The sequence below is a fragment of the Caretta caretta genome, chromosome 1 (assembly GCF_965140235.1).
Source record: "Caretta caretta isolate rCarCar2 chromosome 1, rCarCar1.hap1, whole genome shotgun sequence".
In the NCBI taxonomy this organism is placed as follows: Eukaryota; Metazoa; Chordata; order Testudines; family Cheloniidae; genus Caretta; species Caretta caretta.
The window spans coordinates 165,679,475-165,702,787 of record NC_134206.1 but is presented as its reverse complement, the minus strand read 5'-3'; the positions used below and the strand labels follow the sequence as shown (position 1 = coordinate 165,702,787).

Below are 23,313 nucleotides of genomic sequence, written 5' to 3'. Positions count from 1 at the left end.
AATGAGTTTTACATATTAAAGTGTCTAAACCTGCTTTACAACTATTCATTTCTGCCAGACATCTTGCCAGATTGGGGAGGGAGGGAGAGAGTTTGGAGAAGAATTAGTTGACTGAGGTTCCAGGAAGAACACTTTTTCTGGAATGCCTTCAACTTGTTGAGCTGCAGCACAGCGTTGTTCAGCAGCTCTGTCCTCTAAACCTCTCATTGCTGATAACAGTTCTTTGAGTTTTACGTGGGTAATGTCGCAGGCATCAGGGAAGAACTATATAGGTCTATAAGCTAAACTAAAATTCCTTCAAGGTCATTTCTCTTTTTCTGAGCATCCTGCAGAATGGGTTATCTGACAGGCTCACATCCATGATTAGGAGTACTAACCTTATTGAGTGTCTGGCAGCCTCTGTGTGGTATCTGATAACATTTCTTAACATCTGTAGAGTTTGACATTCAATCCCAATGATTATTTATATTGTGGTAAAGCCTGAAGACCTGAACCAGGACCAGGGCCTTGTTGTGCTAAGTGCTGTACAAACAAATAGGCAGATATATTCACTGCCCCAAAGAGCTTACTGTTTAGTAAGATGGCCAGAGAGGTGGAGAAGAAGAAAACAGCATACAAGCAAATTTATTAGTAAGATCTTAGTGAGGAGAGCTCTTGCCATGCATCTTCCCTTTCTTGGTATAGGTTCACCGACAAATATTGATATCCTTGCAGTGTGATCCCTGGGTTGTTTTAAAACTCAAAACGGGCTAAAAAAGGATTAAATTATCAGATAAATAATCCTACATCCCTTCAAGTCTGTAATCCTTTCCAACAGGCTCCCTAAAAAAAATCAAACCCAGATTGATAGGAAGAAGTGCCAAAGTTTCGCTAAACTGACATGGGTGCTTCATGTTAAGATCATGTTCGCTATAAAGAGGCAACTTGGGTTGTTAAAAATAGGTAGCTGAAGTGATTCTTGTACATTGGGAGGGCACTGAAGTGCATTGGAATGGACTGATGCTGCTGTTTATAAAATGTCAAATCTGTGCCATGTGCTGTGCAAACCAATATGAAGAAGATGTAAGGGAAGGGTTGAGGACAGCCTTGACCAATGTGTGTGTGTACTGCTGAAAGCCAGACTGGAACTTTATCTAGAAGGGGTTAGTGTTCTGGCTAGAAAATTTAAATGGACAAAGTAATTTTCTTCTTCCCTTCTTATAAAAGAAAACAATTTTTGAAATCTTGTCTAAAGTTATTCGAAAATGGCGAGTGTTTTGTCTTCTGGGAATTCATATCCAGGAACAGTCCATTAACTATGTTCAGTAAAAGCTATTTTGGGACACAGCAAAAAGGTGTGAATCCAGAGCTTGCCATCCTTTCCCATGGCTCTGCACTAGACCAGCTACTCTTGGGCATGGCCTGAACAGCTTCCAGCCACTAAGCTACTCTTTTGCTCTGTTGGCTGCCATTAAGCTGTGAGAGCTCCCTTCTCAGCCTCTGAAAGGTGTAAAAAAACACTGCTTCAATTAACAGTGGAAAGCAGAACATCATCTTTCCATTAGTTGGTTCAGAGCCATACTGCTTAAGCTGCCAGATGTGAAACATAATGTGCTGTAGGATCCCTCCCTTCATTGTAACCTCAGTTTTGTAATTATTTCTTATGTAAATAATTTTCAACAAGATAAAGGAAGAAACATCAGAGTTGTTTGAATTTGGAGATAACTTTGGGGCCATAATCCCTTGAAATAAACTATGTTTGAAGTTCTGAGCATGAAGGTATGGTGGTAATGAGGATGTGAGCTTAAAAAAAAAAAAAAAGGCGGTGAAAAACTGCAGTATGTCCCCTTTACTCCCTTCATTCCCAAAAGCCAGGAGAGGAATCAAGTTGAAGGTAAGAAACAAGAAAAATAAAAGGAGGGGATTGAAGAAAAGGAAGTTCAGGGCCATTGTTGTTCAAATGTTTTATTTTTACATGTATTTAAGTGTCACTCGAGAGGGAGAAAAGGGATTTTTGAAATTCATGAGGATAAAATGTTTTGTTAAAGGAAAATGGTGGGTCACCGTACACATTTCCTTATGCTATAGGCAGATTGATTGTTTTATTTTACCCTTTAAAATCTTGGGATTGGAAGGTTGGAGTGGAGGACATGGCTCACGAGAGGATGTCTTGTACAAAGTAATTAACAGAATGAAAGTTTGATAGCTACTGCCTCAGAACTATATAGAATGTTTTTTTTAATCACCTACTTATTTTTGTCCTTTCTCCTGAGAACAGACAATTGGAGCAGGTTAGGTTTTCCATTGACTTTCAGTGGGACTTGTACTCCTACATCACTTAAGCAATTTTGATAATCCCACCCTGTATTTCTGCTATAGGCTTGGTCTGTACTAAAAAGGTATATCAGCTTTGCTCTGTCAGTTAGGGGTTTGGAAAAAAATCACACTTCTGATTGACAAAGCTACGCTGACAAAACCCCCATTGTAGATGCAGCTTTATCAACAGATGAGTGCTTCTTTCGAGGTACCTAATGTTAATGAAAAACTCCTTCTGCAGTGTAAACTGCATCTGCACTGTGGTCTATACCAGCATAGTTTCTGTAATGTAGACACAGCCATAGACAATGCATAAGGCTAAGATTTTGTCATGGTTATTGTTTAATAAAAGTCACAGGTCACGGACAAGAAACAAAAATTCACGGAAGCCGTGACCTGTCTGTGACTGTTGCTGCTGCAGCTCCATGGTTTCCCCCCTCTGCCCATGGTGGTTGGGAGCTCCAGGGTAGCCATATTTCCCAAAGAGAAAATGGGACATCCCCAGCCGCTCGCCCAAGGTCCCGCCACCCCTGTGCAAGGCTGTCACCCGTCACTGGAACCTTGAGGAGGCTGTCAACCTTTGCTGAAACCCTGCAAGGGCCCTGCTGGCTGCCAGCTCCAGTCTTGCAGCCCCTGGGGCTGAAGCAGAAAATGTCAAGGAGGTCTCTGGAATTCACGGATTCCGTGACTTCCATGACATAAACACAGCTGTAACGATGCATCATGTTTCTCCAGATGTGATTGACTTCCGTGTAAACGGCTATGAATCCAGACACAAGAAAACTCTGATCATTGTAAACCAAGAACAGCACATATGAGACAAGGAAGCCATTGTAATTAACAAATTCTCTCATACGACTAAATGATACTGTAGCGTGAACTATTATTGACAAAGATTTTTTTCAACAAGCTTGAAGTTCTTTAATTTAAAAGGGAAATGTTTCAACTAAAGTACATGGGGGGGGGGGGAGATTTTGAACATTGGGTGGCTTGCAGGAGCCCTGCACCTGTGTGTCTCTTGAGTTTTAGTTCAGCTTCTGCCATGCATTTTCCCGAAAGGTGACGTGAGCAGTGAAGTACTGAGCTCTGTGAGGGGGGAGAGTGCCTTCCTTAGCATGCTTTGTGCTTCCTGGTGACTGGTAGACTAGTTACAGTCGCGATGGAACAGTTAATGGAACAAGTTGAGAAGAATGGCATGGTGTGAAGAAAAAGTACTATTGAAATGAAGGGAAAGATTAAAAGGCTTTTGAATGTGTGACTGCACCACAGTCGACGTTGTCCTAGATGCGTGTCATTAATGCATGCTGTGGGTTAATGGAATGAGAGAAACCCAGGCTCCAATAGCAAGAGTTCAGTGCTCACATCAGGTCTGTAGGAGTAAAAAGTAACACAAGATATAAACATGGTCCATATTTTGTTTAGGCCTTGTTGCTGTGGGAGAAAAGACACAAAAGAGATCGGGACATTTTAGTGTAATGAAGGATCTTTCAGGTAAGGCCTTTTTTTGCTCCTTTAAAATATATAATTTAAGGTAACTTGTCTAGGAGTAACATTGGAATTAATTTAGAAATAAAATATGTTGTTATATTTAAGGTAAACATCCAGTTTCTGCATTGATGGAGATATGTAATAAAAGAAGATGGTCACCACCTGTATTCGTATTGGTGGATGATAGTGGGCCTGATCATCGCAAACATTTTATCTTTAAGGTAAGCTTGAATTCCCCTTTCTGACATGTCTAGTACTCGGTTAGAAATGATAAATCTAGTATTATTAATTTCATTTTTTTGTATTCCAGTTGTGCCCCCAATGTGCTGGGCATGGTCCAAACACATAGGAATACAAAGTCCTTATTCTAAAGGGAGCTTACAGTTTAACCCCAAAATCTGCAAACATGTATGCATGTTTGTAACTATGAAGAGGCTAAATGCAATTCTTCCCACCGCCAATTTAAATGAGTTAAACCAATTTGGAGTCAAATCCTACCTGCCATATTTCCATGAATAAGCTTTAGTGGAACGGCCCTTGTGAATAAATTGAGCAGGATTTAACCCTTTTTTATTGTTTAGTCCAGCTTACTCTTTCCACTTGAATCTTGCATTAGTGTTTGCCATTGAAAATGACTACTCTTCCGCTGAAGAACTGACAGAGAGAAATAGATCACAAAAACATATTAGTGTCTTCTCCGCTCCTTCTCTAGGAGAAAAATTCTCAAGCATTGTGGAAAAGATCACTGCAGGAGTCCAGGCCATAGCATCTTGTCCTATACTTAATTTCAAAAGTTTGCATATACAAAAAAGAAATTCAGGCATACACTTTTTCTGCCTTAACGGTAGTTTCTTATCAATTATTTTAATTTACCCCCATCAAGTAAAACCTGGGCTCCGTAAACTATTAAGCAGTATTTTAGAGCTACATTTCTGAACTTATCTGGCTCCTAAAATGGAATAAATTAGTAGTTTTAACAAAACAAGAGTTCTCGCACTGCTCTATGAAGTTTGCTAAACACTGGTTCTGTTGTCCCCAAGGACCAGATTCCAGAGAAGTGGGCCCACCACTCAGAGTGCATTGCTACTAATCACAGAGTTCAATCACAAGACGCAAAAGCAAACCAGCAGACCACAACTGCCTGGAGGGGATATAGGGAGAAGGTCTCTCAGCCACATTAGGTCACCACCTTAGTCTTATTTAATAGATCTTTATTAAATACATTAACTAGCAACCTAATTTGCTTTGGAGCAGGGACTGTTTGTACAGTGCCTAGTACAATTGCACCCATTCTTAGTCGTTCCTTAGGTACTACTGTAATAAACATGATTAATAATAATAGACATCATATACTCATCCCCTTTGAGGGAAGCGGTTCCTTTCTGTATCACATGAGGGAGCTTTTGAATCCTTTTTAAAGGTAGTCTCAAGCATCATTTGTTGATATGATGGTAAAAACACCAAAGCCCTGTGGGTGCAACAGCTTTCGCTGGTGGAGCTGTAATAGTGCTAAATTACAACGGAAGTTTGCTATGTAGACTCCCATGGAGCCACAGTGTACCTGGTATAACAGGCTCTGCACAGGGAGTGGGAGGAAGAGTTAGGTGGGGCAGGGTTTTTAAAATACTTGGATCTTTGCATGCGGTATAGTTATTGCCATGTCAGTCCCAGGATATTAGAGAGAGAAGGTAGGTGAGGTCATATCTTTTAGACCTGAAGAAGAGCTTTCACCAACAGAAGTTGGTCCAGTAAAGGGTATTAGTTGGCCCTTTAACATTTTCCTAATATGTAGTCTATCAGTGTCTTGTATATTTAGATTATAAGCCTCTTTTGGGTAGGGACGATCTTATTTTGTGTTTGCAGTGAGACTCTGATCCTGAGTGGGGGCCTTGGTGTTACTAGAATATAAATATGAATAACTTACTACATCTGAATTATACCCATATCTAAAACGACAGAAAGGGAAGTGAAGACACAATTTCAAGATGCAAAGTGTGCCAGCATGAGAGAAAAATGTAGAGAATGGGGAAAACTTAATGAGTGTTTTTGTACTTCGAATAATAGTGAAGAGTTCACAAATTGATGTTTTTGAGGAACCTTAATTTCCTCATCCTCAGTGCAGCCCGATAGTTTGTACTTGCTTGTCTTTCAGCATTAAGATCCAATGGAGTTGTTTATAAATATCATAGAGACTTCAGCGAGGACATGCTTGCATGTTGCAGGTGATGCTGGCAGCGGATTTTGCATACTTTTAATAGGAAGTTTGCGTATCGCTCTTTCTGGCTCTTATAAAGAACTTTTCCAGTACTAGTAACAAACAACTGGTTAAATCGCTTATTTTATTGTATGTTTTTTCTCTTAAACAGGTGATGGTCAATGGGCATGAATACAGGCCTAGCTTTCCCAGCCTTAATAAGAAGCATGCTAAAGCCACAGCAGCAACTGCGGCTCTCCAAGCGATGGGACTTGTACCAAAGGACAGCATGCCCAATGCTACCATCTTCAGGAGTGCCTCACACCGCTAGATATTGTTTTTTATATTGACATTATTTCAGATAATTTTATTCTGCACAAGAAAGGTATTTCCCCGTTTCATGTTGTAAATAAATTGGTGATTCCCACGTTGTAAAAACTGTACAGACACCTTCAAGATTTTTTTTTGTACCATCAAAAATGTATTTAAATCATACTTAGTTTTTGGTATGTTTATATTGTTTACATTAGTGATGTAATTATTTCTTAAATGACTAAATTCAACAGGCAGACTCTGGAGGGCATCAGTAATCTAAACCCTTGTTTTAAAACTCATGCAATTTCTCTTTGAAACTCATGCAAGTTCTCTTCAATATGGAATGTTAACCCTTTCATACTCTTTTGTACTATCATGCAGTTTTCCCTGGTCTTGGTAAAGCTACTGTTGTAGTACTTTTGCCTATAGCCAGTACAAGGCTGTGCAGCTTATCGTAGTCTAGAAAAAGGCTGGTATGTACTGCTGGACAGATACTGGGCCAGTAATGTTACCCCTCCAAGAAGGTAGGTAAATTGTGGCACTGTTGTACAATGCTAACATTACCACTTCTCTCTGTCTTGTTTGGGGTTTAAGTCAATGGTGTACTGCAACTGGTCATATTGCTTACTTTTTAAGACTAAAAAGAAAAGGCAAATGACCTGGCTTAAATGAGAGGGAAGAAAGTCCAGCGATGAAATTGATGAGAATTGCAGTGTAAAAGTCTCTCTCCCCTGCATGTTCTGGTAAGGAGATATGAAATTATCTAATCCAATCTCAAATTAACACACTGCCTGATGTTGATTGTATGAATTTGTGGTTAATGTGAATTTTAAGCTATAACAAATCTACAACTGGATGGGGGGTAGAATGATACTTCAATTGTTGTACCCAACTCAAGTCAATAAAGCCGCACAAGTTCATAATCTTAATCATTGGTCAGTAAACAGTAATTAAGATCTGTGCCAAAGCAGTAATTTAGAGAGTATGTATCAGAGGGGGAGCAATAGTGAAATGTTTTCAGTTGTTTATAAAGTTACCAAGCTAACTTTTGGCCTCATGTTTTCTGTGCTTGTACTCTATCACAAGATAAGGGTTTTGTTTTGTTTTTTTAAGTTTGATTCAAAATTTTGGCAGTTTTTGCTAACGAAGGTGTGTAGGAAAAATAGGCACTTTCTCTTTTTAAAAATAGCTCTAAACTGTTGACAGTGGGGGGTTTGCAGATTTGCAGTGGGGGAAAATAGTTCTCATGTCTTACATGGCTGAGTTATAAATCTTAGAAAATGGCCTAGTAGTTTGCGCATGCCTAGTAGTTTGTATGCTTAATTATTTCTTTAAATTTTTTTTCCCCCTCAAAGCTTGTATCTTGTCAACTGCACACACCTCCACAAATTCACAGGGACAAAATGGAGCTCCTCTTAGCATCAAGCTGTCCTTTGGTCTGAGGGGAAGGAGCTTTGCTCTAGGAGCCAGAAGATGAATTCTAGTCCCATTTCTTCCATGGATTAATGTCAATTCTCTATCCTTTGCACCTTTTTATTGAACAAAATATCAATGTCCCATGTCATAGAGTGACTGAAGGCTAGAAGTGTAGTATAAAGTCACCTTTGTCAAAGCTGGGAATAGAACCTAGTTGTCTAATATGGCAGATGAGTTCCATCCATGCTTGTCTGTTGGCAAAATACATAAAATGTGTGCTTTGCTAGGCTATTTGTGAATTGGGACTGTTCCTCCATAACCACCTGTACAAAGTGCTTTGACAAAGAGCTAAATAAATACTATGAAGGTAAAGCACTGCTTAAAAATAAAGTAGCATGCATGAGTCCCAACTCCATCCCCTGCTCTGTTAATTCACACTCCAACTCTGGAAGCCTTATATCCAGTACTCTGCTATCCTCTAAAAAATAGTGGCAACAGGGGGTTGATTTTTTTTTTTTTTTTTAAATTCTAGTTAAATAAAAAACCCTATGTTCAAAGACCATTCATGTTGCAAAGTGAGACACTCAAATAGGAAATGCTTGAATTAAAGATAATGCACAGGTAAACTTAATTACTTAATCATGCTTCCTTCTCCCTACCAGGCCCCTAACCTCATTAAATGAATGAAGCTGTTGGTTATGGGACCCCTGCTTCATTTGCTGCAGAAGTTAGAAGGTCTGTAGTGAAAGTAGCCTAGAAGATTGTGGGAGGTGACCACTAAATGTGTGTGTGTTTGTCTAGTTGACCACTTAATGCTTATAAGGTATTGTTTTCAGAAGTGCTCAGCGCTGTTCCAGCTGTAGTCCATTGGAGTTGTGGATATACAGGATATACCTGTGAAAAATCATGCCCTAGTTCAGGAAGATGAGCCTTGGTTGATTCCACGATGATCTGCACATCAAGCTGGATTAGAAATGATTCAATGAAAACTTGTACTCTACTATAATGTGTAAAGGAACACTCCAATGTAAGAGGGTTCAAATTCACAAGCCCCAACACTAACCTTTTTGCCCAATGCAGAAAATGAACCTTTTCACAGGAGCTGGTTTAGGTTAAATAGTTCCATATAAAAGTCTTAAAGGAATAAGGAAGCACTGCAAAAGTAGATACTAGAATTAAGGTAACCTGTGCAAGCTTAGTTCTGCTTAAAGGTGGAGAAATCAAAATAGATGGCAGCAAGTCCTCTACAACCAGGGAAGACTTGATACACCTGGTTTTAAAGGTTAAAACCTCTGCTTGTTTTAACAACACTTTCAGGCATTTATGCATAAAATGCCAAAAAAGCATGATCACCTCTTTTAAAGTAACTTTCCTAGTTAAACTATTAAGAGTTGTTTTAAAGTCATACATAAAGGCCTGTGCCTGAAATGCATCCATTTATTTAACTCATTTTACCATCAGATTTGCTCATCTAAGTATCATAGTAAGTTAGTGAGGACACTTTATTAGAATTAAAGGTTAATGATGTTATTGGAGTGGAGTGGTAGACCACCCCAGCCTACATGGATTGAGATAACAATTACACAAAGCTAAAACCAAGAGCTACAGTGACTAATTGACTTTCCAACTTCCATGGGGCAGCCTCTTCAGTGTTCTACATATTGATCTTAAGAGCTCATGATCTATAGTGCAGGAGCCTGTTTACCAGAAGTCTGTGTAGTAAAAAGCATTCTACAGCACTTCAAGGATCTGTGTCAGTTTCTTAGAGTTACTTTCAGCTAAAGTTGGAGGACAATATCCGCTATCTACATCAGCCTAGAGCACTGATACTCAGACCTCTGTGGTTCAGAAGCCACATTAGCAATCAGCATTACCCAAAAGAGGTACAGTAGTGTGAATTCATAGTGTTTCTTTTACTATAGTACTACCTATTGATATTTAAACAGTATGACAGGGGAAATAGTCGTTTTGCTGTGAGGAAAACAAACTGAGTAAGTATTATTTCATCAACTACAACTGGTTAATATAGTAAAAGCATCCTGACAGGTTAAAGTCACTTGTGGCTTGTCAGGCTCAGTCTGGTATCACTAGTAGTGTACTTTTCATTGTTGAATCCTTTCAAAATGTACTCAAAGTGACAATTTACCTGTCAAGTGAACATCTTAGTCTGTATTCTGCCAAAGCTGAACCATAACGAAACAGCAGATTGATATTTAAATTCTATTGCAGGTAGTGTAATAAATAGCATGTCAGAACAAAGCTATTCAGTTTGTTACTGAACATAAGTTTATTCAACGGATCTTACCAATAGCATTGAAATCCTTCCTTTTAGATGACAGCTGTGCTTCCTTTGAACTTTAGATGCTTCCAGTTACATTTAGTTACTGCTAAGAATAAACTGTACTTGGGAGGGATACCACTCTTTTTTGCTTTGTTTCATAGTGTAAAGGAGTTAAGTTCTCACTGGAAAAGATAAGTGTCACAACTTTTTATACTTATATTAATATCTCATTTTATATCTTTAATGAAAGGTAAAGGTTTAGGATTACATATACTCATTTAGCTATCATGGTTTAAGCACGAGGACAACTACTGTTTAATCCAATCATTGTCTCTTTTTAAATACTGAAACAAGTAATAATTACTGACCTCCAGTGTCCACTAGCATAGGAGCTACTTCACCTTCTCTGGAAACTAGAAGTGGTTCCTCTAACAGTTCTGTACCTTAAAAATGGTGGAAATACCCTAACCCTCACTCTTAATTCCAAACAGGAGAAAACACAAGATTACCTTGTTTGTTTATAAAACATTTTATTTAAAAACATTAAAGATAAATGCAGCTGTTGCAGGTTTTGAAAGAGGCAGCGTTCTTGCTGGACTGTTCAGAATATTTGTTTTTCCACTGGAAGTTGTCTTATGAGTGATGGTGTGCAACAGAAGTTCTTCTCCACTACATCCAAAAGCTTTCGCAAGTAGGCGATTCTCCCTTCCTGGTACACAATAGCTTCTGTAGAGTGTTGACCAAAGACTACTAGCCTCATTTCATGAGCCAAAATAGCATACTTAGGATTTCCAGGTGTAAGCATAGTCTCTCATTTCTAGGAGTCTTATGGAAGATTTTCCTAATGTTGGAAGTTGAATCAATTGCTCCAAGGTTTTAAGATGCAATCCACACTTAGTGAGTTCCTTGCACATAGTTTCCTGTGGAAATTCAGTTTGAAACCAATGCATCTTGCACACCTTTTGTGAAACTACTAATTCTATTTTATACCCATTTTTGTGCCAATGACCAGTAGATTTTGAAGAGCTGCCTAGTCTAGCGGTGGAGCAGCAGATAGGGACTGGGTTAAAGCCATCAGTTTAATATACATGCTTTTCCACTGTTATGACTCGGAATCCCAGCCTCCTCCTTACCACTGATAAAACCTTGTAAACTGGTTACTCTAAAGTGGCCAACAAATGGGTGTTAGCCATTATCCCAAGCCAAGAGCAGTTTTTCCCCCCACATTCACTAGTCTATTGTTTCTAGAGATAAGAAGTACTAACCCTAACATAGAAGACACCATTTCAGTCTACTTACCTTATTTAAGATTCTCTCTATATTAGTGTTAAACACTGCTGTTGGCTCATGGGTGTATAATACAGCAGAAAAAGCTCCCCTCTGTGCAGATTTGAGCAGCATGGTCAAAGTATGCAGACAATGAGGCATGACAGGACCTGTGATCTCCAAGCTAAATATATCATTATAACATGAGTGAACCGGTGTTTTCACATTGATGCTTCGAGCCTGAAGACAATAAATTACATATTCAGTGTTTGACACATCAAGATTAGTGACAAATCTTATTTTTCATCTACTTCAACATTAGCTTTAAGTCAAGGTTCTCAAAGTGCTTTATGAATTAGATATTAGTTATTCAATCTCTCTACAAGGCATAAGCTATAGTATGATTTTATTATATAATATACTAAACCCTCATACACAAGGAAACTACACAGTATGGTAGGTAGAGTGTGCAACTGCATGGGGAATGTAATTAGCGACCTTAGTGACTGGGAGTAGCGAGTATAGTTTTAATCCTGTGTCTTGAAGGTGAGACTATGTACAATTAAGGCTCCAAATCCTTTAAATCTGTGCTACCAACCTGAAACCCCAAAAGAGAGGTTTGTAATTAAACTGCTAATTCAACATCAAATTATACAGCACAAATGGCACCATTAAGAAATATCACTGGAGGAGCAGTAACCACACAAAGATATGCGAAGGAACAAAGCCTTCCCTTCCTGAAGACAGACAGCACCAGAAAGTCATTCTTTCCTTGGCTCTTTACCTTGAGCGTTTGCATTGTTGCACCTCGAAAAGCAACTGGGGACAACAGTGTTGGCGGGAGCCCTGCTTGAGGGCCTGCAGCAGCCACTAAACTCTTACAGTTTATCAAGAAGTTCAGCAATGTGAATGTGTTTGTTCCTTTCACTAACGCAACAGATTCAGGCTTGTGATCCACTTGCACTTCATTTTTCTCTTTACGGCTATGTTGATATGGGTCAAAGGAAACACACAAGAAGTTTAAGGGCATCAAATACACCAGACCAAGAATTAAAGTCAAGTAAAAATTCACTGAACAGCAGTCTATGCTAATTTACATTTGCTCTGGAAAGGTAAAGAACTCAAAAATAGTTTAGGCCTAAACTTCATTGAAATCATGAGGCAAGGAATGTTTTCCAGATTGTTTGTTTTGTAATTAAACTAAACAATTTTCCTTTAATGACCTGTTTAACAGCTCTTCAGGGAGAGCTGTTACTAAAACAGTTTTCTTGTGTTTATTAGGAAAATTGGAGTGTGAAAAAGTACTGTTCCCAGTTTTAGGTTTGTACTAGTACATTGTAAGTTTGTGTAGACAAATATCTTTAACCAAACCGTCCGCTTGTCTAGTAAGTCTTCCTACTGAACCATTCTGGGAGGTAACAAACAGCTTATGATCTGTAGGGGTGAAGTGTCGTTGATATTGTCACACTGGTCTGTACTATATAGATTACTGAGAAGGCAGTTGAACAAAGTAAATTTGACCTAGCTTGCCATGTATGGCTTTAAGTGAAGTATGCTGATTATTCCTTGTCTTGGCAGAAACAGGTGGAATTGGTTCTTATATCAAAATATAAAAATGCATCAAATACAGAGACATATGCCGTAATAGGTTGGACATGGATGTGCAGAAATACCAGTTGACAGAAAACCTAGAACTGACATTTGTTTACATCATTTCATCACAGGCGCCCACCCTGTAGCTGTATAACAGGTACTATATTTCTGTTATGCTACATGGAATCTATACCGCCTAGTCTTGGGTAAAATTTATAACCAGATAAGCTTGAGACAGAAACCAGTTTTTCCATAAAAAGCAAATGTACTTTAAACACACAGGTAAGAGAGAATGCAGTTACTATTACTCTCAGCCTAATCAGAAGGCAGGTCAGTAACAGGTATATTTTCACTCACTACGTTTTATAATGTGATAGAATCTACATTAATATTTGGTACAATTAAAAGTGTAGTCGCTTAGTGATCCTGTAACAATATTTGGTGCTTTAAAAAAAGCAAAGCCAAAGTGTTAAAAGTACAGAAGGAGATACACTTTTTACAGTAAGTGTTCATAAATGCTGTATCACTAACTGAAAATTCTACAGAATCATCATTATTGCACAGTCATTGATGGACTACGATTTAAAAACCACAGATCTTCACAGAGAAATGAAGTACTCCAATGCATGTTTTTTGATATAGTATATTCTGGTACTCAAAGGATACAGTTGGATAGAAATTGCATCTGGCTTTTTAATCTGGTCTTGGACTCCCATCTCCTCAAGCCAAGAGAAACTTTCATCGTCACTCACTCCTTGTTCCCTAGGAAAAACAGATTCAGATGGTTAAAATACTCCACATTAATATCTAATAAATTGTCTAGGCAGTGGCAAGTGCATTTAAATTCTAGACACAGACAGTTTTGTTACATACTCTTCATCTTCAGTGTTTTTGCCTGTTTCAGGACTGTTAACTTCTGTATCCAAGTTTGTTTCAGAGTTTTTCTGAGTCTTGCTCCTAGTTTCTTCTACCAAAGGTAAAGAAAATTCTATGCCTGAGTAGGAAAGATTAGCAAATGAATGGTTTATATACATAAATACCATACAAAACTCATGTTCTAACACAGTTAAATCTTATTGGAAGGAACTCTGTCTTACCTTCATTTCTCATGGCTTCCCTTAAACCCCTGGTTGTGGGGGAAACAACAGCTGTGATCACATCACTTCCTGCAAGGCCTGCTGCACGAAACAGCACAGTAAATTGGTAGGTACAAACATAGAAATAAGGACACAGCTTGGCTTTGAGAAGATTATATAGGGAAGTAAAACTGACAGACCTGCAGGTTAGAGGAAAGAGAAGTTATAAAATTTTAATGACCATCCTGTAAGACATTTTTTAAACTATTGCCACCTGCTACAACAACCACCTGGATCTCAAATAGGTTGAAATAAAATACTCCATAAAATGTCTAGTTTTACGGTATTTTAGATAACATGCACCTTGTATGATCAGGTTTGAAGGAGGTGGTCTTGGAACACCTAAGGCTAGATTTTCAGGAGTTATCATCCACTGTGCTGAGCTCTTTTGATAAAGTCTGGCCCTGATTGTGGGTGCTGAGCTCTTTTGAGAAGTTTACTCCTTAGTGTATTAATTCCCATAAAGCATTAATGGAAATTTGCTAATAGTTTTGCAAAATTCTCTCAGATCAACAGCTAGGCTTGGAAAGGCATTCAACACAACAAGTTAGCTGTAGAGTCTTAAGACTGCCTATTGAGCGTATTCAGCTCCCTTTACTATGATAGAAGGATTTTATAAGAGCTTTGCATGTCTGCTTTATGTAGCCATGAAAAAGAGAGGTTGGTTACTACAGTAGGACTTCAAATTTTACAAACACCTATCTTATGAATGATCAGTTTTATGAACCATTTTTCCCGGGGGGGCAGGGGGAGGGCGAGTTAGTGGGACAAAATTAATCATAAATGAAAGTGGTGTCTATGAAGAACAAGTCAGTATCTTTTCACATTTCAATGCATCAGAAGTTGCTTTGCAGTGGTTCAAAGGCCAAGAAAGCAATGCACCATACTGCAACTTATACACTGTACCTATGGTAATTTTGAGATGTTCACTTTTAAGACCTCCTCAATCCCCACTAGTTTTTAAGATATGGATTCTATTGTAGTAACTATTGTTCAAGAGTTGCCTCTATATTTACACCTGTAGAAATATGGTGTCCCTGGTGATAAGGTGTGAAACTGCCTTGATAGAGTTGTATGCAGTGTTGTTATAGCTGTTTGGATCCCAGAATATTAGGGAGACAAGGTGGGTGAGGTAATATCTTTTATTGGACCAACTTCTGTTGGCGAAAGAGACAAGCCATTTCACCTTGAATGGTTCCTTGAAATGTGTGTGTTAACGATGTATGCTAAACAATCCGTTCCACCTTGTACTTAGCTGTGTAGTAAGTTTTTCAGACCTGCAGAAGAGCTCTGTGTAAACTCAATAACTTTTATCGGACCAACTTCTGTTGGAGAGAGACAAGATATTACCTCACCTACCTTGTCTCTTTGATAAAGTTATGTCCATTGGGAAAGACAATGAGACCCCTCACATGAGGGTCATCAGCCTACTCTACACAAGGGAGTGCAATCCCCCATCTGCCTCAGTTTCTTCCCCCAAACCAGAAAGGCCTGATGTTAATTAGAATTCCAAGGTAAAGAGGAAGGTGGGAGGACTGTCAGTGCAAACCCAGAACAGTTATCGGTAAGTAACCTTTCTTCCTAGAAAGTCTCTGTGCATTCCCCGTCTGGGAGATTAGCAAGCAGTGCCCCATCAGGATGGCAGACAGTGAGGAGTTTTTAACTAAAAAGGACTGTAGCACTGTTCTCCCAAACTAGGAATTGGAGTACAATGCTAAATCCAAGGAGCAGTATCTGGTGAAAGTGCATCAAACCCCAAGTCGCTCCTATGCGTGACTCCACCCTGGGAACCTTCGTAATGCTTGCTACTGACACGGTGGTGGCTCTCATGGAGTAGGTCTTTAAACCAGAAGGTACTGGATTCCTAGCTAATATCTATACATCTCCTTAACCAGTGAGAGTCTGTTTGCTAATGGGCTTTCTTTGGCATCTCTCCACATATGTGATAAAAAAACCCATTAGATTTTCGAGAGGCCGTGGTCTTTTCTGGAGAGCAAAAGAGCACCCTCTCTACAGCAAGGGTATGGAGGTAAGTTCCCTTGGGTAGGTATGGGGTCTGTTACGAACAACATGGTGAAGGGAAAACATTGATAGATGGGAACCTCAGATCACCTTAGACATGAAGCTGGGATGGGCCTAATGGCACACTTGTCTTTGACCACCAAACCTTTACACTGTGGTCCACAAAGCCCTAAGCTCACTAACTCTCCTAGCAACTGTATCTGCTCTCAGGAAGGCCAATTTGATCTACAAATGCTTGAGACACTTACACTAAAGGCACACAGGAAGGGCCCATTAGCTTTGTTAGACAAGATTTAGGTTCCACAACAGCAGAGGCTCCCTAAAAGTGGTGGGGGAAATGCATTCACCATGCCCTTCAGGAAACTGGAGATTGTAGGGAGAGAGAAGACTGGTTTGCCCTTAATCAGAGAAGAGTCCAAGTTAATGGGCGCGGAGATGCCTGGCTCCAGAGAATTGTGGAGAAGAGGTGACAGTCGTGTAGTTAATCTCCAAAGCCCTTGTGGGTTGGAAAGTATGAAAGAAGAAGAGGGATGGTCCTTTCATCTCACAAGAGGGGCAGAAGTAGATGAGCTTCCTCTTCTATTGCCTTTTCCCAACAGGCACCTGCGTATAGGGGTATCTGCAGTGGAGGAGAGATTGGAGTCAATGTCAAGGGCAGCAGTGCTGAATGAGGAGTAGGCTGTGTGGTGGTCAGTTCTTGTGTCATCGCCAAGGCTCTACAGTGCTGGGCAGTGCCAGTTTGGTCTTTGGGTGCTGCTTTTGATTTCCCAGCAGCGCTGGATAAAGGATTTACTCCTAGAACAAGGCAGAAGAGATTCCATCTTGGGCCCACGATAGAAGGCAGCAGAGAGGCTGGACTGGCAAAGTGAGTCTTGTGTCAGAGAGCCTCAGCAAGAAGACTGGTCTAGGTACCTCCAACAGAGCCAGAGTATCAGGCTGTAGACATTGAGAAGCCAAATGAATCTGGAGACTCAAATGTCTCCCCATTCCAGTGTGGGGAGTGAAGGTGTGGGAAACTGCACAGTAGGTCATCGAGTAAATCTTGGTTCAGCTGTGGAAGGCACCAGACATGAGTGACAGTCTCTAGTACAATTTGGAGGTACGCCTCTTGAAACCTTTATGGGGCTCTGGCCTTGACATGACCCTAGAAAGGGGCCAAAGGCTCTTGAGATAAGGGCAAGCTATGTATACTAAACTATCCTATCCTACTATACACCATCATCTTATTTTCTTGTAAGTTTGACTAAGGGAAGATCTAGCCTGAGGACAAAAGCAAGGTCTGTTTGCTTTCTCTGGTGGTGGCAAAGAAACTGAGGCCTTTGGGGTATGCACACACAATCCCTTATACAGAGTAGGGTGATGATGTCACCATCATGCGAGGTCTCTTTGGGGCACTGCTTTGAGGCAGTTCTGCAGCTCAACAGAAGGGATGCCACATTCTGTATTTGCAAATACAGCGACCCTCAAAATGATAAATATTCTTTGTGAAAGAAAGCGTTTTCCACAGGAATGAGGACAACAAACACATAATTAAATTAAAATACAGTAATCTAAGTGTTTGGGTTTACCAAATCCAGAAATTCGTCAGTTCAACTTACCACTCGCTCATTAGAACTTGTTGCAGTGTTTCATCATGTGACCAAAAACTAGTCTTTCCAGCTATTTTCCTGTCTGCTCCAATACGAGGGAATAGCTGTAGCCATGGCAGTGAAGGGTGAAGCCAATAAATAAGACTTTGCTGGAATGCACAGCGGAGTTCCGTGGACAGCTTTGGTTCCTAGATTCCAAACACAGTGTTTAATAAGATTGGTAATATCTTTCTTCTCAGAGAGCTGGACAGTCTCCCTTTCCGGCACTTCAAGCATTTATTTTACACATAAACCTAAGGCCTTGTCTACTCTAGTGAATAGCCCCAATTCAGCAAGTGGTAGGCAGCAACTAGGGAACTGCACCAGTACTGTTTGCACCGTTGTACACCCAGTTGAAGGTATAAACCTTAATTTAACAACTTCACAATTGTTGCAAACCCTAACTTTCCTTTTTCTGCAGTAGGTGGTCAGCACTGGTGCAGTTACACCAGTTGCTCAATAAGGGATATTCCCAGTGTACACAAGAACTTAAAAAAAAAAACCCCAAAGCCCAACAATAAATCCTCAACTCCCAGTATCTCCATTATATTTAACATGATTACAGGAGAATGATTACCTGTATGCTTTGTGGGAAATTGACTGATGTTGCTCTACAGTGCTGGGCAAATCCTTGAGCCTCTTCTTGTGCCTTTAAATGCTCTGCCCAAGTAAAAGGTTGAGAAGAAGTGAACAGAAGTCGAGTTTTAATACTCCAGTCTGCAGGAAATTCTGTGCTTGGTGAGGAGGAAACATCAGGTATGGAAACAGGTAAATGAAGATCCTTACAAAATAGAAATAATGTAAAGTCAAAATACAAGAAAAATATTTTTCATCTAAAAACTATCAGCCAGTGTTTTTGGAAAGCATACAGAACTCATGCTTCAAGGCATAAGTCAACCACTGACATGGGTTAGGAGAAGCTTTTTCCTCATGGAAAAGGTTATTTCATCATTGGCCACTATGGGGGTTTCTTGCACTTTTATTTAAAGCACCTGATACTGGCAAGCATATAAGATACAGGAATTGATGGACCACAGATAGGAAAATTATGTTATATGAGCTCTGAAGTACAGTAGACCATGCAAAGCATGGAAGTCCTTGCAAAAACAACTTTTACCTTTATTACACTGGACAGAAGCATTCCTTACACATTGATTGCTATGACAGTAAATATAACAGTACCCAGTACTTAGTCATTGCAGAGGAACACACATGCAAAATTTAAGTTGTTCCTTGTTTACAAGTACCTTAAACTGTTAACATTTATGATCACTTTAGAAAAATGTATTTTCTATTTCAGTTTATATCCATTAAAATAGACTAGCCAAAATTATTGTTTTGAGTCACAATCACTTTCCAGCTCAGATATACATACTCTCACAATACCGCAGTGTTTGGGTTACAAACTGCAGGAGAAGGTTTTTATCCAAATAAAAACAAGTTGATTTCACTAACATTTTAAGAGACTTGTCTATGTATTTCTGTTTTATTATTATTATGTACAAGTTTAAGAAGATATGAATTCCATGCCAGATCAGACCAGTGGTCCATCTAAGCCAGTCACCATTGTTGGTGACTGGACAGTACCAAATGCTTCACAGAAGGTGCATGAAATCTTTTAGGCAGTAAGGGATAACTGTTGCCTTAGAGAAAGTTTCCTCCTAACCCCTGATAAAAGTTGGATGAAATCTAGATTTTGACCATCAACTTGAAATCTAATGAGAAAAGGTGGGGGAGGTAATATCTTTTATCAGACCAACTTCTATTGGTGAAAGACATAAGCTTTCGAGCTTCCACAGAGCTCTTCTTGTTCTGAAAGAGCTCGGTGTAAGCTCAAAAGCTCGTCTTTCCTACCAACAGAAGTTGGTCCAATAAAAGGTATTACCTCATTTACCTTGTCTCTCTACTATCCTGGGACTGACACAGCAACAACACGGCATACAACTGGAAATCTAGTCAGCTTCAAAAAGTTAGTTTCAGGAATTACACCTTGCTTAAGTCGGTTATCAATGTTCGTAGTTTTACATTTTATTATTTTTTTTAGGGGTTTCTCTCTCTTCTGTTACAGCACTGAAAGACCAATAGGGACAACAGGGGACGTGAATGACTATACAAGCAGACAAAACTGTTTTAGACGTTTCTGTGAGAAGCGCAAAGTAAACAAATTGAAATAATTTTTCTAATCTCTTTCCGCTACAGTAAATGTACATGTGTCAAGTAACAGTAGTAAAGATTTCAGAAAAAATATGAATTTTAAGTTGGTGTCAACTTAATACTGAACTTCAAGGCATTCTAAGAAAAAGTCCTACAATTGTAACATTCTAGTAATGACACTGAACACAAACCTACAGAAAAAGACAAAATTTAAGCTTTTTGTGCATGATGAAATGTTGAACACCCCAAAAACAATATTTATGGCTTCCTACATTTCTTAATGTGGTAACATCTGCTCTTTCAGAACACTCTTCTTTCCAGGTGGATTTATTTTCTTGAAGAGGATCTAAAAACTAAAGAAAGAGTTATCAACTTAATCTAAAGTACAGCAAAGTTGAGAGTTAAATTGACAATTTTGTTTTAAGGCTGATCTTTAAGTGTAATTTCATGAGATATTTAAAACTGACCATTATAAATAGCACATATTAGAATATTTCACTCTCTGGTGGCAACAATTAAAAGGCATTTTGCAGATGTAAATACATTTGTAAGTTTCGTGATTTTCTTAAATTGTACTCCAAATGTATTGGAAAGTTTGGGCTTTGAGAGTCCCTTTCTTCAGCCAAATAGCTTGAGAATGATTAAAGATTGCACTGCTGAACACACACATCCTCCTTTGTGTTAGTATAGTATGAAGTACACTAAATGAGAGCAACAAGCAAATTTTCCTGTTCCTTTAATTGTTTTATACACAGGTACAATACTTTTGTGCAACACCCCTCCCCCACAACCTTAACAGATAATCTAGTGGAACCTGCTTCTCCCTACCAAAAAGCATTTCTTAAATTGTAGAAAAGTGGCTTTAATTCTACATATGACTGAAAGCTTTAAAAAGCCTTGTAAGTAGTTCACAAAACAGCATTACCCCACTAGACACTTCTCCAACCATTACTCATAATGGAGCCTATCTGGGGGGTAAAGTTAGATTTACATGGCCACATGACACCAGGACAGGGTGTTAATCTGTAGGAGAATATATTTCTTTCCCCTTCTGAGATTTCACTAGGTCCAGGGGTATGCAGTGCTCTCTGGGTGTGGATTTAAAGTGGTTGACAACTTTTTGCCCACCAGTTTGCTGCCCCCCCTTCTTTTTTGGGAGGGGGCGGAAGAGGGGAGAAGAGAGGGCAAACCAAGTGGCTTTGACTGATTTTTTTTTTTAAAGGACAAAAGCAAAGGTGTCTTTTAGGTCCCAACCAACGCTTGACTCACTTGTTTCCCTTCAGAGGGAAAAAAAAATTCCAACCAGGGATGGGATGGTATTTACTAGAGGTGGACTTTACTAGGTAAAAAGAAAAGGAGTACTTGTGGCACCTTGCGACTACAGGCTAACACGGCTGCTACTCTGAAACCTTTACTAGGTAAAATCACGGTATTTACTGCCCCAGGAAAAACTTGTTAGTCCCAGTTGACGGCATTTTCTATTTTAAAAACCTGTTTAGCTAATGCATACTACCTTATATTTAGTTTTAGTTACATATTCAAATTGTCAGGTTTCAGAGTAGAAGCTGTGTTAGTCTGTATCCAGAAAAAGAACAGGAGGACTTGTGGCAATTTAGAGACTAACAAATTTATTGGAGCATAAGCTTTCGTGGGCTACAGCCCACTTCATCGGATGCATAGAATGGAACATATAGTAAGATATATAAACATACAGATGCACATACAGATGCACAGAATGGAACATATAGTAAGGTGTGTGTGTATATATATATACACACACACACACGTTCCATTCTATGCATCCGATGAAGTGGGCTGTAGCCCTCGAAAGCTTATGCTCTAATAAATTTGTTAGTCTCTAAGGTGCCACAAGTACTCATTCAAACTGTGATTACATAAGTCACTATATTAATTTAGGGTTGTATAAATAAAAAGTAAAACTGCAATGGGCTTAATATATGCAATTATAATACTGAACATCAGAATGTCTGTACACACTTTGGTTTGGTATTTTCTCAAGGAAGTTGTACCTGTCCACTCATATTTCAGTTTTCAATATTATATAAACAAAAATCAAAAACACTTGATTGTATGAAAATGGCAATAATGCAGTGTTGTAGGCTAGAAGCATTAAGCAATCAGATGCATGCAGAGTTTCAGACTATCAGTCCAGGTCCATTTGGCCATCCAGCATTCTGTAGCAGCTTTCTGAGCCTGTCAGTTACTAATGGATGTACCCAAAGTTTGAAGAGATTCATTCTACCTTTACCAAACTGCTGGACCCTGATGCAATTCTTTCCCCCAGTTTCCTGATTTAAACTGGATTTAGGCCAGTATTTACCAGCACCCGGTCCTAAACTAGTTTTTCCTGGGAAATTGCCAGTGCTGATTCTAACCCCACTCCACCGCACCCCAAAACCTCCCATCATTTTTACAAAAATAAAGGCATCTCAGTCAACTCTAGCGCTATCGATAATTCCTAGCTCTTTTTATCTGCAGATCTCAAATGGTGCGTCAACACAGCCATAAGAGACCAGTCGCACAGCCACACCTGGCCTGCGTCAGCTGACTCAGGCTGGCAGGACTCAGATTAAGGGGCTACAAAATTGCAGTGGGGATGTTTCGGGCTTGGGCTGGAGCTCAGCCTCTGGGACACCCTCCCCAGACCAGGTTTCAGAGCCTGGGCTCCAGCTCAAGCGTCTACACCGCAATCGTGTAGCCCCAGCAGCCTGAGGCCGGGGAGCCCGTCACCCTACTAGGGGTCTTCTACGGCATTGTAGACCTACCCAAAGGGCTTTGCAAAGGTCAGCCGACCACCCCAGCTGGTAGTGGGGGGGGACGACTCAAAGCTCAGCGGGGTGCAGTGACCAGGAACACAACCCCGGGCTCCTGAGTCCCAGCCCACTGCTGCGTCCACTCGACCACACTGGCCCTCTCAGCGCTCCCCGCTCCCCCGTCTGCTAGCGGGGCCTGGGGAGCAAACCCGACCCCACCCAGCCAAGCCCCTGGGGGCGGGGGCCCTGTAGCGCGGGCGGGTCGGTACCTGCCAGAGGGGGTGTTTGGGGGTCCGGCTCCCCGGCGGGGGCCGTGGCTCCTGCAGCGCGGGGAAGCCCGGGGGGCGGTGCGGGCCGGTGCCGGGGCGCGGCGCGTTGTCCAGGCTGGAGAAGGGATTGCGCCGCCCGGGTCTGGGGAAAGGGCGAGGGGTGGGGGCCGGGGCTGGGTCCGCCCGGGGGCAGGGCGGGGAGGCGGCCTCGCTCCTCCGGGCCCTTTTCCGCTTCAGCCGCAGCGTCTCCGGCGGCCTCTTGAAGCCGGGCGAGTAGCCGGGCACCGCGGCGCACATGGCGGGGCCGGGCCGGGCGCTGGCGGCGGGACCCGGGCTCCGAATTCTGGCGCGCAAAGCGGCGAGCCCCGCCCCGGGGCGGACCGGCGCCTCCGAGCCTCCCCCGGCCACGCCCGGGGCTGACGCGAGCGGCGACCCTCACTTCCCCCAGCGCTGCCTCCCAGCGGCGGCGGACGCCCCCGCGT

General features: G+C 40.7%; 2 protein-coding genes across 3 annotated transcripts in view; one reads left to right on the top strand and one right to left on the bottom strand.

Annotated features, from left to right (window-relative positions):
• SON (SON DNA and RNA binding protein) overlaps positions 1-7,337 on the top strand; it is a 61,537-nt gene extending 54,200 nt beyond the window's left edge. For both annotated transcript variants that reach the window (XM_075133007.1, XM_048867776.2), the window contains exons 10-12: positions 3,718-3,786; positions 3,889-4,004; positions 6,150-7,337. In XM_075133007.1, coding sequence (XP_074989108.1) covers positions 3,718-3,786; positions 3,889-4,004; positions 6,150-6,308 — 344 coding nt within the window. In that variant the 3' untranslated portion in view covers positions 6,309-7,337. The remainder of the gene's footprint in view (positions 1-3,717; positions 3,787-3,888; positions 4,005-6,149) is intronic.
• Positions 7,338-10,499: 3,162 nt separating this feature from the next.
• DONSON (DNA replication fork stabilization factor DONSON) lies at positions 10,500-23,178 on the bottom strand. Its single transcript, XM_048867791.2, has 10 exons — positions 22,832-23,178; positions 20,061-20,141; positions 18,212-18,415; positions 17,605-17,783; positions 13,946-14,124; positions 13,722-13,842; positions 13,515-13,610; positions 12,040-12,238; positions 11,289-11,495; positions 10,500-10,909 (listed from the first exon to the last, which is right to left on the bottom strand). The coding sequence occupies exons 1-10, from the start codon at positions 23,126-23,128 to the stop codon at positions 10,772-10,774; spliced, it is 1,701 nt and encodes a 566-aa protein (XP_048723748.2). The 5' UTR covers positions 23,129-23,178; the 3' UTR covers positions 10,500-10,771.
• Between the last annotated feature and the right edge of the window lie 135 nt (positions 23,179-23,313).